The 14,335-nt window shown below is 42.6% G+C and overlaps 1 protein-coding gene across 1 annotated transcript in view; it reads left to right on the top strand.

Annotated features, from left to right (window-relative positions):
- The window catches only part of LOC106610333 (TBC domain-containing protein kinase-like protein), a 66,214-nt gene extending 53,797 nt beyond the window's left edge, over positions 1–12,417 (top strand). Inside the window, exons 25-26 of the mRNA XM_045716467.2 lie at positions 2,249–2,408; positions 12,035–12,417. Coding sequence (XP_045572423.2) covers positions 2,249–2,408; positions 12,035–12,145 — 271 coding nt within the window. The 3' untranslated portion in view covers positions 12,146–12,417. The remainder of the gene's footprint in view (positions 1–2,248; positions 2,409–12,034) is intronic.
- The last annotated feature ends 1,918 nt before the right edge of the window (positions 12,418–14,335 follow it).

Genomic DNA, 14,335 nt, shown 5'->3' with positions numbered 1-14,335 from the left:
TCAGCAGATATCTAACACTGTTCCCTCAGCGTGAGCTGCCTGGTACTCAGCAGATAGCTAACACTGTTCCCTCAGCGCGAGCTACCTGGCACTCAGCAGATGGCTAACACTGTTTCCTCAGCGCGAGCTGCCTGGCGCTCAGCAGATATCTAACACTGTTACCTCAGCGCGAGCTGTCTGGCACTCAGCAGATATCTAACACTGTTCCCTCAGCGTGAGCTGCCTGGCACTCAGCAGATAGCTAACACTGTTCCCTCAGCGCGAACTGCCTGGCACTCAGCAGATATCTAACACTGTTCCCTCACCGAGAGCTGCCTGGCACTCAGCTAACACTGTTCCCTCAGCGTGAGCTGCTTGGCTCTCAGCAGATAGCTAACACTGTTCCCTCAGCGTGAGCTGCCTGGCTCTCAGCAGATAGCTAACACTGTTCCCTCACCGAGAGCTGCCTGGCACTCAGCTAACACTGTTCCCTCAGCGTGAGCTGCTTGGCTCTCAGCAGATAGCTAACACTGTTCCCTCAGCGTGAGCTGCCTGGCACTCAGCAGAGCTTAACAGACGTATTGTCTTTTGTTTTCTTTCTTTCCCCTCATTATGTCAATTTAAGCACTCTTCCAGTTCCCATCCTCCATGTCCTCCTCCCATTCACCTGACCCCGAGATTGAGTTATTACTTTAATTTGCCTGGCTCGTGGTATTTACTCTGCTCCTCCTTTCTCCTCCCTCCTATTTCTGGAGACTGTCTTTGGCAGCCAGAGCAGCTGCTGTCTCATAATAGAAACTTCTGGTAGACTCTGTTAGGCTGACAGACCAAGACAGACCCCCTGTGTCAAGTTCACCTCAGACAGACAATGACATGCACACATTAAATTATTACATTCGGGGGGGGGGTGTGATGCACTGTTTAGTGTTTTGTGTCCATGATTGCACTTCCCCAGAAGATATTTTTTAATCAGTGATCTTGTATTGTCTTGTAGTATTCAATATGCATGACTAAACAGAGGTGGAGAAATTTTAAATTTAAAGATTTCTTTAGCATCACTTTCAGTAATTTTCCATATTGTGGACATCAAGCATATTTACACCCAATTGCGCACAGACATTTTAAGTGATGTCTGCAATGAATCTGATTGGAGCAAGCAAGCTACCATGGCGTTGGTGTATTAGCTAGCCCTCGACAGGCCTAGTCCACTGTAGATCCCTGTATTTTATAATAGACAGACTTTGTGAACACATGGCCTGGAGATGTATTGCCCTGTAAATTTGAACCGACCGCATTCGGAGCCTGACCGCATTCAGAGCCTGAGATTCATCACCGTGTCAGAGCCCCAAATCATATCCAGTTGCACGGTTTTAGGCCCATAACAGTGAAGCTGTGGGACATTTCCCTCCACTCTGTCATGTTCAATTACTGCAGCAGTGTTAAACGGACTTTTATCAGGATGAGGGATTGGAAACAGTTTCTGTCTCCCTGTCCCCAAACTGTAAAAAAATATATATATATAATGATTTGACATACAATTGTAAGGCAACCAGCTGTAATGCGATTGTGAGTTTTTTCAACAAAATTTTCCACACACAAAGTTTTTGTTGAGTTCGCTCAACAACATAATTTTTTAAAAAACTCACAATCTTATTGCTGCTGGTTGCCATAAAATTGTACATTGAATCAACATTATTTATGAAAAACATTAGTGCACAGGATACATGTAAAACACTTGCAGAACCTTCAAGAAGTTAAAAGTGAACTTGTGAAATTAGGTAACAGTTTAGCTGAACAGCACTATACAGACGTTCATACCCGTAGTGGTATGCAGGGATTTAAACACCATTATGGAGCTCACGGTATCACTACTGAATGCTAATAGACTTAATGAAGGAATTATGATGTGGTTATAATCATAGCTGCGGGAAGTAGGGGTGCCGAGGGTGCTGCAGCACCCCGTGAAATATCGTAATAAAAATAAATCACAAAAGTAATGCACTGGGCCTTTTAATAGTCCTGTATTAGCGGACCAATATAGCCGTCTGCAGCACGGGCAAACCAAAAAAATCCCCCCCATGGAAGAAAATCACAGCACCCCTACCCCGAAACCACTTCCCACGGCTATGGTTATAATGCAGTGTTTGACATAAGCATGTATGGCCCTCTTCTAATTACTTATTGGTCACCCTAACTTATTGAGGACATTGACACTGTACATAGACTGGTGTACATTTTAAAGCGTTGCCCCTTAACCCAGGGTGTTCAGCTTCGGCAGAGGCCACATCTCGGGCAGCATCAGCATCCCCTACAGCACGGCGTTCTCTCCGGACGGGGAGCTGGTGCAGTGTCCCGCCACCGGCACCCTCCAGAGCTTCAGGGGACGTGTCATCGTGGTCATCAGCCACGCCATGAAGAGCGCCGCCATGGTGAGAGAACACACACACGCGTTTAGGGATACACAGACATGCATGCATGAATGCAAATGCACACACATTGAACCTTTATTCATGCAGGAAAGTCCCATTGAGACCAATTTCTCTTTTACAAGGGAGCCCTGATTCACAAGTGCATGCATCTGCACACACTCAAACACACATGTATGCATGTGCACCCTACACACATACACACACACACACACACACACACACACACACACACACACACACACACACACACACACACACACACACACCACACACACACACACACACACACACACTATGTCTACAGCTAGGATGGTTAACTTGCACAATGTGCAATTTAATTTATTCCACCTGCAAGTTCAACAAGCCAGACTGTTTAGGATTCAATTAGGCTCATATTCCGTTCCTCCACAGACCTCCACTCTAAGTCATACAGAAGTTATGGATTGTTCAATCAGACAAGAGTCCAGCTTGTGTTTTCCCCACTGAAATCAGTTCACCTCGTCTATGCTGCATGCTTCAGCTGTTTCTGGGGCAAAGCTACTTGCTGTCTTCTCAGCATATTTGTGAACTGTAATTAAAGTGCATCACCATTTTCCCAAATGAAGCATAAAAGTATGATTTGGTTCTGTTTTTCGCTGTATGGAATAATAATTGATAGTCACATTGCTATAAATGACCATTCTTACTGTAATGGGTTTTTGATATTCATATGTATTTCTTATAGATCCCAATTGCTTCTCAAACCTCATGTACATAGACAGCATCTTTACTTTAATTCCCCTCGGTATAATCCATCTTTACTTTAATTCCCCTCGGTATAATCCATATTTAGTTTAATTCCCCTCGGTATAATCCATCTTTACTTTAATTCCCCTCGGTATAATCCATCTTTAATTCCCCTCGGTATAATCCATCTTTAGTTTAATTCCCCTCGCTATAATCCATCTTTAGTTTAATTTCCCTCGCTATAATCCATATATAGTTTCATTCACCTCAGTATAATCCATCAAATCAGAATAGTACACCTGAACTCCTTATTATGAACAATGTATTAGGCTACATGTACTGCAGGTTTAGATATGATTCATGTGGCATTCTGTTGCATCACCTTGCATCTGTTCTTGGCATTTGGCCCAAAGATGACAGTTGGCCTCCTTCAAAGGTTGGCCTTCTTGCCTGGGAAGCCCCAGTTGGAAGCCCCAGTTCAGGGGGTATAGTTCTGATCGGATCCTCTCAGATCCACACAGTGATCAGAGGGCTTTAAGAGGGGATATCTGGGATGTCATAACTCCTTAGGTCAGTGCACAGCGTCACATGAACCAGTATCTGTGCATTAGAGACCTCTAACACCCAGAAAGCTCCGATTCAAACAACCATTAACCAGCTCTGCAAGCGTTATGTCAAAATATGTTTGTTGGTCACCAAATATGAAGTTTCTTCTTCATTTTCTTCCGTTACGGCCGGTATGTACTTCCAAAAAGAGAGAATGAGTTAATTATTTGTGGGGTCTAGCATAGAGGTCGACCGATTTTAGGATTTTTCAACGCCGATACCGATTATTTGGGGGCCAAAAACCCGCTACCGATTAATCGGACGATTTTTATATAAGTATTTGTAATAATGACAATTACAACAATACTGAATGAACAATGAACACTTTTATTTTAACTTAATAGAATACATCAATAAAATCTATTTATTCTCAAATAAATAATGAAACATGTTCAATTTGGTTTAAATAATGCAAAAACAAAGTGTTGGAGAAGAAAGTAAAAGTGCAATATGTGCCATGTAATAAAGCTCATGTTTAAGTTCCTTGCTCAGAACATATGAAAGCTGGTGATTCCTTTTAACATGAGTCTTCAATATTCCCAGGCAAGAAGTTTTAGGTTGTAGTTATTATAGGACTATTTCTCTCTATACCATTTGTATTTCATATACCTTTGACTATTGGATGTTCTAATAGGTACTTTAGGCTGGCAATGCTAATCTCGGGAGTTGATAGACTTGAAGTCATAAACAGCGGATTGCTTGAAGCATTGCGTAGAGCTGCTGGCAAACGCAGTAAAGCGCTGTTTGAATGAATGCTTACGAGCCTGCTGCTGCCTACCACTGCTCAGTCAGACTGCTCTATCAAATCATAGACTTAATTATAATATAATAACACACAGAAATACGAGCCTTAGGTCATTAATATGGTCAAACAAAACGTTTATTCTTTCAGTGAAATACGGAACCGTTCTGTATTTTATCAAACGGGTGGCATCCATAAGTTTAAATATTGCTGTTACGTTGCACAGCCTTCAATGTTATGTCATAATTACATAAAATTCTGGCAAAATAGTTCGCAACGAGCCAGGCGGCCAAAACTGTTGCATATACCCTGACTCTGCGTGCAATGAACGCAAGAGAAGTGACACAATTTCCCTAGTTTAATATTGCCTGCTAACATGAATTTCTTTGAACTAAATATGCAGGTTTAAAAAAATATACTTCTGTGTATTGATTTTAAGAAAGGCATTGATGTTTATGGTTAGGTACATTCGTGCAACGATTGTGCTTTTTTTCGCAAATGCGCTTTTGTTAAATCATCCCCCCGTTTGGCGAAGTTGGCTGTCTTTGTTAGGAAGAAATAGTCTTCACACAGTTCGCAACGAGCCAGGCGGCCCAAACTGCTGCATATACCCTGACTCTGTTGCACAGAACGCAAGAGAAGTGACACAATTTCCCTAGTTAAAAGAAATTCATGTTAGCAGGCAATATTAACTAAATATGCAGGTTTAAAAATATATACTTGTGTATTGATTTTAAGAAAGGCGTTGATGTTTATGGTTAGGTACACATTGGTGCAACGACAGTGCTTTTTTTCGCGAATGCGCTTGTTAAATCACCCGTTTGGCGAAGTAGGCTGTGATTCAATGATAAATTAACAGGCACCTCATCGATTATATGCAACACAGGACAGGCTAGATAAACTAGTAATATCATCAACCATGTGTAGTTAACAAGTGATTATGTTAAGATTGATAGTTTTTTATAAGATACGTTTAATGCTAGCTAGCACCTTACTGTGGCTCCTTGCTGCACTCGCATAACAGGTAGTCAGCCTGCCACGCTGTCTCCTCGTGGAGTGCAATGTAATCGGCCATGATCGGTGTCCAAAAATGCCGATTACCGATTGTTTTTGAAAACTTGAAATCGGCCCTAATTAATCGGACATTCCAATTAATCGGTCAACCTCTAGTCTAGCGGCCATCATCCCCTTTTTGTAGCTGTTAATGACCAGTTTGAAAAGGTGAGAGACCATACTTACTCTGCAGTAAGTAAGACATGTATTCATATTGAAATGAATGGGCAACCTGAATGAACTTAGCCTGTGAACCAGATACTTACCAAACGCTCTGTGTTGACTGTGTATCTGACCTCCTGTAAAAGAGAGACCAGACCAGTGAGACAGACTGATAGAGATGGTAACAAACAGAGCTAGTGACAGGCAGGCAGGCAGACTGACAGGGGGTAGAGTAATCCATTTAGAAGAAATACCACATACACCCCGGACTGACTATATATATATATATATATATATATATATATATATATATATATATATATATATATATATATATATACGCTCAGTGTGTCGTGATCTCTGTTGGAATCGTCCTTTTCTGTTGGAAAGTTCATCCGAGATTCTCTCTGCGTCCCTGGAGTCTTTGGTTAGAATGGATACTTCAGAGGCATATTCAGAAATGTTCTTATAGAATATATGTTTCGGCGGTTGTCGGTCTTCGCATTTCAGGTCGACATAACTTTTAGCTGCAGACTAGTAATTAGTATCAAAGATTTTCTCTTTTTCTGTCGGATCGATAGTCTCAGAGTTTAGCCACGTGGTATGGTTAAGAATTCAGCAACCATTACAACCCTAGCTTATCCTGTGGTTTTTGTGGTCTCTACTCAAACCTTAGCCCCTTCGATGCTCGAGGTACACATGGTCTGAAGATGATTTCTCTAGGTGGGGGTTTTATTCGGAACAGCAGAAGAGGCTGTCCCATGATGCCAGATCAATGTCTGTGCTCATGGAGCGGGCCAATGACTTAGTTAAACAATAAAAGGGAATTGGATTTTCTTTCATTAAACAGTTTAAAATCACATTACATAATTTCACAAATAGTTTCATCCTTACTCATTCATTTTATACAATAATTAGATGCAAATCTCATAACGGAGACTCTTGTGTAAACAGAGTTATGATAATGTGGCTGTATTGTCTCTCATGAGGTCACAAACATTAGACAAAATGGACCGGTCGTAGCTGAATTCTCCACCGACCAAAACATGGATATTGTTCAGTTCTCAAGTTCTGTGAGGTAGAAGAAGTTCCTTTGTTCTACTGTGAACCCTCTCTCTATACCGCATGGCCGGGGGGAAGAGAGTCTCCTCATGGAATTTACAACCTGAGATAACAGAGCCTTGGTAGGTGGGAGAGAGAGGTGGGAAGAGAGAGGGGGAGGGTACTCGCTATACCCAAAGAGGACCAGGTCATGACAACAGCAAGCAGAGAACAGCAAAGTAGACACAGCTCAACAACTCATACCGCTATATTGATGATCCTAACAAGTGGATAAAGCCTCATCCCACAACGGAATACATATTTTGGCACAACGACGTCTGTTGTGAGACTCTGCCTCACAGTAGCTCTTAGATGTCTCAGTCAATTTGCAGAGCAGGGAGGATAAAGCCCAGTGCTACAGACGGATACACAGGAATATGGCCTTGTTACTCTAGATGAAGGCCCTACTGAGTGGCCCTGTCTACCTGACGCCACTTCCACTGTACTCCTACCTCCTCACTCCATTTCCTGTCGTCTTATCTTCCCCCACCAGAGCCCACATCCACCTGGATAGCGTGAAAGGCAAACTCTCCTCCTTCATAACCTTCCCTTCCTCTTTGTATCCATCTCTCTTTTTTTGTCCTTTACCTCGGCGGTGTATTCATTTGGGATTTAACCACGCATGGATGTTGTGTGTGCCTTAGTCACAGACTTACCGTCGGCTTTGAGCAGAGTGATTACTGCACGGTTACTGGTTTCTCGGGCATCACGACAGGATTAAAGGGAGGGAGCTTTGGACTGTCCTGTTTGGAGCCTCGCTTAAATGCTTTCGTAGAATGTGTGTGCTACGGCAGTCTCGGTGTTGTGAGTTTCCCTCTCTCTTGCTCTCTGATTCAAACTCTTTCGCTCTCGTTCCCTTTTCCTCTCCCCCTCTCTCGCTCCCTTTTCCTCAATCTCTTTTACTTATCCTCCCTCTCTCTACATATCTTTCTTTCTCTCTTCCTTTCTCTCTTTCAGTCTTTTTCTCTCTGTCTCTGTCTCTCTCTCTACCGTCTCTCTCTCAATTCAATTCAATTTGCTTTATTGGCATGACGTAACAATGTACATATTGCCAAACGTTTACTTTGGAGATTTACAATATTAACATAATAAAAAATCAATATTGTCAACAGGACAACAATAATCAAGGGTTAAAATAACCATACATTGAACAATAACAATAAGCATACAGTAGAGGACATTTGCAGGTTGGTTGGTCTGTCAGACACTGTCCCTCATCTTATGGCAGCCAGCAATGTAGTGTGCTGCCAACCCACAGCTCTCTGCGTCTTCCCCCAACAGGACGGGTAGCCTATTCTCATCAGAGTGATCTTTGAAACCTTGAATAAGGGTTTCAAATTTGGGGAAATGACACACTCTCTCTAATTGTTTTATATTTTTTACATTTTGTCAGGAAATGCAGCTCTCTCTCAGGTTCTGTTGTGTTGCAGTGGTTGCACAGCCTTTCCTCTACAGGGAGCCAGATATTCCTGTGTCTACCCTTCTCAATGGCAAGGCTGTTCACACTGAGCCTGTACTTTTGTCAAGGTTTTTCTAAGGTTTTGATCAGTAACCATGGTCAAATATTTAGCCACGGTGTACTGTCGATTTAGGGCCAAATGGCACTGCATTTTGCTTTGTGCTTGTGTTTCCCAATAAGCGATGTAGTTTTGACTGTGTTCTTTGGTTTATTCTGATTTATTGGATGTTCTGGTCCTGAGGCTTCACTGTGTTAGTAGAAAATGTTTGTGAACTCAGCCCCAGGACCAGCTGGATGAGGGGACTCTTTTCTTTGCTCAGCTCTTGGCATTGCAGGGCTTGGTAATGATATAAGAAGGGGTCACTGTATTTTAGATGTTTCCAAAACTTAATTGCTCTTTATTTTATTATTATTACTATTATTAATGGATATTGGCCTAAATATCTCTCGCTCTCTCGCTCTGGCTGCCGAATGAGGTTTTTCTTAATGAATGGACTGTTTGCTTGCCCTTTCCATCCCAAATAATCTGCCCTGAGGCTGGACGGCAGCTCTTTTCTCATTTGGAGATTTCAGATGAAGTCTGTGACAGTCTAGTTTGAGGATATTTAAGAAATTGATTCTGTGTGTGCGTGTGGGTTCATACTGTGTGTGTGAAGTCCCCACAAGAATAGTAACAAACACAAAGTTGACTAACTGGGGACATTTTGTTTGTTCCCACGAGGTCAAATGCTATTTCTATGGGGTTTAGGGTTAAGGTTAGAATTAGTGTTAGGTTTAGAATTATGTTCAGGGTTAGGAGCTAGGGTTAGGTTTTTGGGTTAGGGTAAGAGTACGGGTTAGGGTTTAGGGAAAATAAGATTTTGAATGGGACTGAATGTTGTCCCCACAAGGTTAGTGTGTGTGTGTGTGTGTGTGTGTGTGTGTGTGTGTGTGTGTGTGTGTGTGTAACATAAGTGGTGAGGGAAGTAAAGCGCCTGCGATTCATTCTGGTCGAGAAGATGGAAGATGTAGCCGTCAGAAATGTGTTTTGACCTGGCAGGCAAACGTGTGTGTGAAATACTGTTTGTAGAAGGACTGCAAGGTCCACAGAACCTAATGCATTAGTGATGAATGTTTGTTTACTACCGGGTGCGCCTTCGCTCCCAGTCTATGGGTGAATTCAAAATGGCACCATATTCCCATAGGGTTCTGGTCAAAATAAGTGTGCTACGCAGAGGTGGGACCAAGTCATTGTTTTACAAGTCACAAGTAAGTCTCAAGTCTTGGCACTCAAGTCCCAAGTCAAGACAGGCAAGTCTGAGTCAAGTCTCATGTCAAGACCGTCAAGTAACAAGTCAAGTCTCAAGTCCTAAACTTTGAGTTTCGAGTCCTAAACAAGTCATAATGTGCTCTTCACCTCAACGTATTACCATTTCATATTTTTAACAAGAGTAATAGTTAGTATATTACATTCATGCAAATCATGAATGCTTTTAAAAAATATCTATACATTTATTACTTTCCAAATAAAAGTTATATTTCCATGGAAATACATGGGTAGCCATGAGAAAGACACACCAATAGTGATCGAGGATCGCTATGGGGCGCAATCGGATGTAGGCTTGTACACAATCGCCCAACCTTACACACACACACACACTCTGTGTGGTTACAGTAGGCTAACATATGTCAATGGTTTTAGGAACAGCAGTAACAGGCAGGATTTAGCCTACCAACTGCCTAGCCAGTTGTAGCTCAATCTTGGGTGCTATGATCACGTTCCCGCACTAACTGACTGTGTGGAGGCTCATTGATTTAACGTTACGTTAGCCTACACTAGTAAAGTAATAAAATATATAGCTGTCGGCTATATTAACCACGACTGAAAAGTCTATTTACAATCAGAACATGCATAAAACATGACTGTAAATATAACAGTTTATATATACAGAGACACAAGCCTGCTGCTACCTAGCCTCAGGAGTGAAGAACACAGAAATACGATGTTCCACCCATAGAGACATGTCATAATAGAGATGTTTATACCACAGCATTGTTGAATACTCGTTTCCGATTGGCTAGAAGGCCATTCCGGAATATAATATCTGTTTTTCATTATTTGGTTCAATCAGCACTGTCTTTGATGTCTCAGTTACACAGAACGCCAGCTGGTCCAGTTGGTCTGAAATGCCACCCTGTTCCATATATATAGTGCACAGAAACCTCTAAACATAGCTTTATTGGTGGAATAGAACCGTCTCATATGTCCACATCTTCTCATATTTGATCCACTTATTGGAATAAGTATAGGCTCTTTTAGCAATTGTAAAGAAAGGTTGTTAATGCACAGCGTGTTTTTGCTCCGTCCCTGTCCTATTGATACAGGGCCAGGGGCTGTTTCTAAATGTTAACGGCATCCTCGGGTCTCTGTGACGTCAAGGCCAGACATTAATGTATCTTTCATTATTTACCAAGCAGTGCACTTCCCTGAAACAATTCCAGTGTTTTGGCTGTAATGTTATACTCCAAGGTGTGATGTTTGGTTACTACTTCACCTTGCTTGTTAGTCTGTGCCATGTTTGTTCTTCTAAGCCATTGATCAACGCTAGCAAACAAATTCAACTTGCTAATGCAAACACCACAGTAGAATCGTCTGTGTTATTTGAAAGAATTTGGAGGTTGTCCTTGAGCTACACTAGATACTGTACCTACTGTAGACAACTGGACAAGACTGGATGTGTTGCAGACCACCTAAACTACTGTAACCAGAGTCTGGGAACAATTTAATTCCCCAGATGTGATGCCATAGATGTGGTGAGCAACACCAGTTGCATCGGGCTCCAGTTCTGGGTTATTATATCATATTTTCAACACAGTGTTGCTCTTTATTATGTTGAAGAAACAAGTTTCACCCTTACCTACATCAGGGCCTGTATCAGACGATACCTACATCAGGGCCTGTATCAGATGATGCCTACATCCGGGCCTGTATCAGACGATACCTAGATAAGGGCCTGTATCAGATGATACCTACATCAGGGCCTGTATCAGATGATGCCTACATCCGGGCCTGTATCAGATGATACCTACATCACGGCCTGTATCAGATGATACCTACATCACGGCCTGTATCAGATGATACCTACATCCGGGCCTGTATCAGATGATACCTACATCACGGCCTGTATCAGATGATACCTACATCCGGGCCTGTATGAGATGAAACCTACATCAGGGCCTGTATCAGATGATACCTACATCAGGGCCTGTATCAGATGATACCTACATCAGGGCCTGTATCAGATGATACCTACATCCGGGCCTGTATCAGATGATACCTACATCCGGGCCTGTATCAGATGATACCTACATCCGGGCCTGTATCAGATGATACCTACATCCGGGCCTGTATCAGATGATACCTACATCCGGGCCTGTATCAGATGCACATTGCAGAAACTAGACAACTGCATGTTCTCTAAGTACGCAGAGACCTCCTCCTTCAGTACATGCTCTTCTTCCTGCACCTTACAGTCGCTACTTTGTCGAATGTTGTGGTAAATGTTCCATGTCAATGGTTTGCCTTGGTCTTGTTGTCCTCCCTCCCCTCCAGTTTGGTAAATGTTCCTCCATGTTGTTAATGGTTTGCCTTGGTCTTGTTGTCCCCCCTCCAGTTGGGTAAATGTTCCTCCATGTTGTTAATGGTCTGCCTTGGTCTTGTTGTCCTCCCCTCCAGTTTGGTAAATGTTCCTCCATGTTGTTAATGGTTTGCCTTGGTCTTGTTGTCCCCCCCTCCAGTTCGCAACCCACCTGGTGAAGGTAAACTACCCGCGGGTGACCACCCTGGATGGAGGCATCAACAAGATGAAGCCCACGGGCCTCCTCACTGTCCCCTCCCCCCAGATCTGATTAGAGACCACACCCACCAGCTGCCAGACAAACTCGGTCCCGCCCACACAAACAAAAGGGAACCACTCATTCATCGTCTACCAACGGGCATTCTTTTTATTTTATTTTAATAAACTTATCGTAAGAAAAATATGAAAATATTTGCTTGTGTTTCTGTATATTGTTTTAGATTTTATAATTTCATGTAACAGTCCTTTTTGTATTCTTATGTTGCAGTACTGTATGTATGTCACAGCATTAAAATGACTGAGATCAGCTCCTCACTGTACAAAGGGTCTGACTTCTGTTTGCATAAGAGATAAGAAAGTGTGTATCATTTGAAGATATAAGGGAAGAGGTCACAGTGATAAAATCTTGAGGTCTTCCGTCTCATCATAGAAGAGAACTCAAGGGTTGCGTTGATAGTTGGCATACAATGCATCAAAGGCATTGTACTACTCATAGTTCATGTCTGCTATCACTGTTCAGTGCGTATGTAAGTGTTTTCATGTTAAAATAGTTTATTTACAAAGTTTAATCTTTAAAATATATTATTACAACCATATAGGCCTCATACTGTAGACTCACTAATAAGCTCACTGTAAACCTAGCTCGATGATAAAGACATATTGGTTTGACCTGTTTGACCTCAACCCTGACCCTGTCTACCCTGCGCCTGTGTTTGTCCTGCAGGAATCCCTGTATTATGGTCACAGTGAAGGTTATCTACACATTCCATATGTAAATACTGCAGTCCCTGCAACTCCATTTCTGAACAGAATGCCAGCATACTGTATGCAATGGGGGGATTTGTCCTGTTATGACCCAAATAGATGTCCCAGTGGGCAAAAATTGTAATTTTCTGGTTTTCAACTGACTTTCTGGTTGAGAAGACGTCATGCAACCAGGTAAAGATGTACTTTATGACGAAATGGAGACGTGGGAAAGATATCATATTTTGGTTGTTATCGACTCTGTTGTTCTTCTGGTTGCTAAGAAGACGTAAACGTTAAATAAAATGTATTTTATTTTAATTCTTTGAAAGATATGCTGTCCTGGGGGCTGGTCTCGTGGTAGTGCTGTAATACCCTTTGGCCCTGGAGGCAAGGATTCAATTCCCAGCTGTGCCACTTTCCGACCTTGATCCCTTTCTTTAATCTCCCCTACTATCTCAACTACCTCTACCCGTTAGCTGTCAACAAAAACTATAAAATACTGGAAGGAGAATACTTCAAGAGAATGGAATTCCATAGGCTTTCCTGACCTGCACTTTATCTGCTTCCTGATGTTACCAAGTAAAAGTGCCTAGTTTGAATGTTTTTTTGTTTAAAAAAAAAAAGGGCAGTCACTACTTGGTCTGCTTAAAGTAACATGCTTTTCCACACTTTACTGTGTATTTACAGTAGCCTATGTTATTCGGCAACCCTTTTCCATCAGCAGTGGGCCTCACACAGAGGAGGCTGGTATGAGGAGCTATAGGAGGATGGGATCATTGTAAAGACTGCAGTAAATGGAATGGCATAAAACACATCAAACATATGAAAACCACGTTTGACCTCATTCTATTGATTCCATTCCAGCCATTACGATGAGCTGTTCCTCCTATAGCTCCTCCCACCAGCCTCCTCTGGCCTCACCTATTCTTTGGAATTTGCCATGAAGGATATGAGAACATTTACATTTACGTCATTTAGCAGACGCTCTTTTCCAGAGCGACTTACAAATTGGTGCATTCACCTTAAGATATCCAGTGGAACAACCACTTTACAATAGTACATCTATATCTTTTTTTGGGGGGGGGGGGTTAGAAGGATTACTATATCCTATCCCAGGTATTCCTTAAAGAGGTGGGGTTTCAGGTGTCTACGGAAGGTGGTGATTGACTCCGCTGTCCTGGCGTCGTGAGGGAGCTTGTTCCACCATTGGGGTGCCAGAGCAGCGAACAGTTTTGACTGGGCTGAGCGGGAACTGTGCTTCCGCAGAGGTAGGGGGGCCAGCAGGCCAGAGGTGGATGAACGCAGTGCCCTTCTTTGGGTGTAGGGCCTGATCAGAGCCTGAAGGTACGGAGGTGCCGTTCCCCTCACAGCTCCGTAGGCAAGCACCATGGTTTTGTAGCAGATGCAAGCTTCAACTGGAAGCCAGTGGAGTGTGCGGAGGAGCGGGGTGACGTGAGAGAACTTGGGAAGGTTGAACACCAGACGGGCTGCGGCA

Source organism: Salmo salar, chromosome 04 (assembly GCF_965601325.2).
Source record: "Salmo salar chromosome 04, fSalSal1, whole genome shotgun sequence".
NCBI classification, from domain to species: domain Eukaryota; kingdom Metazoa; phylum Chordata; class Actinopteri; order Salmoniformes; family Salmonidae; genus Salmo; species Salmo salar.
This window is presented reverse-complemented; position numbering and strand designations above follow the sequence as displayed.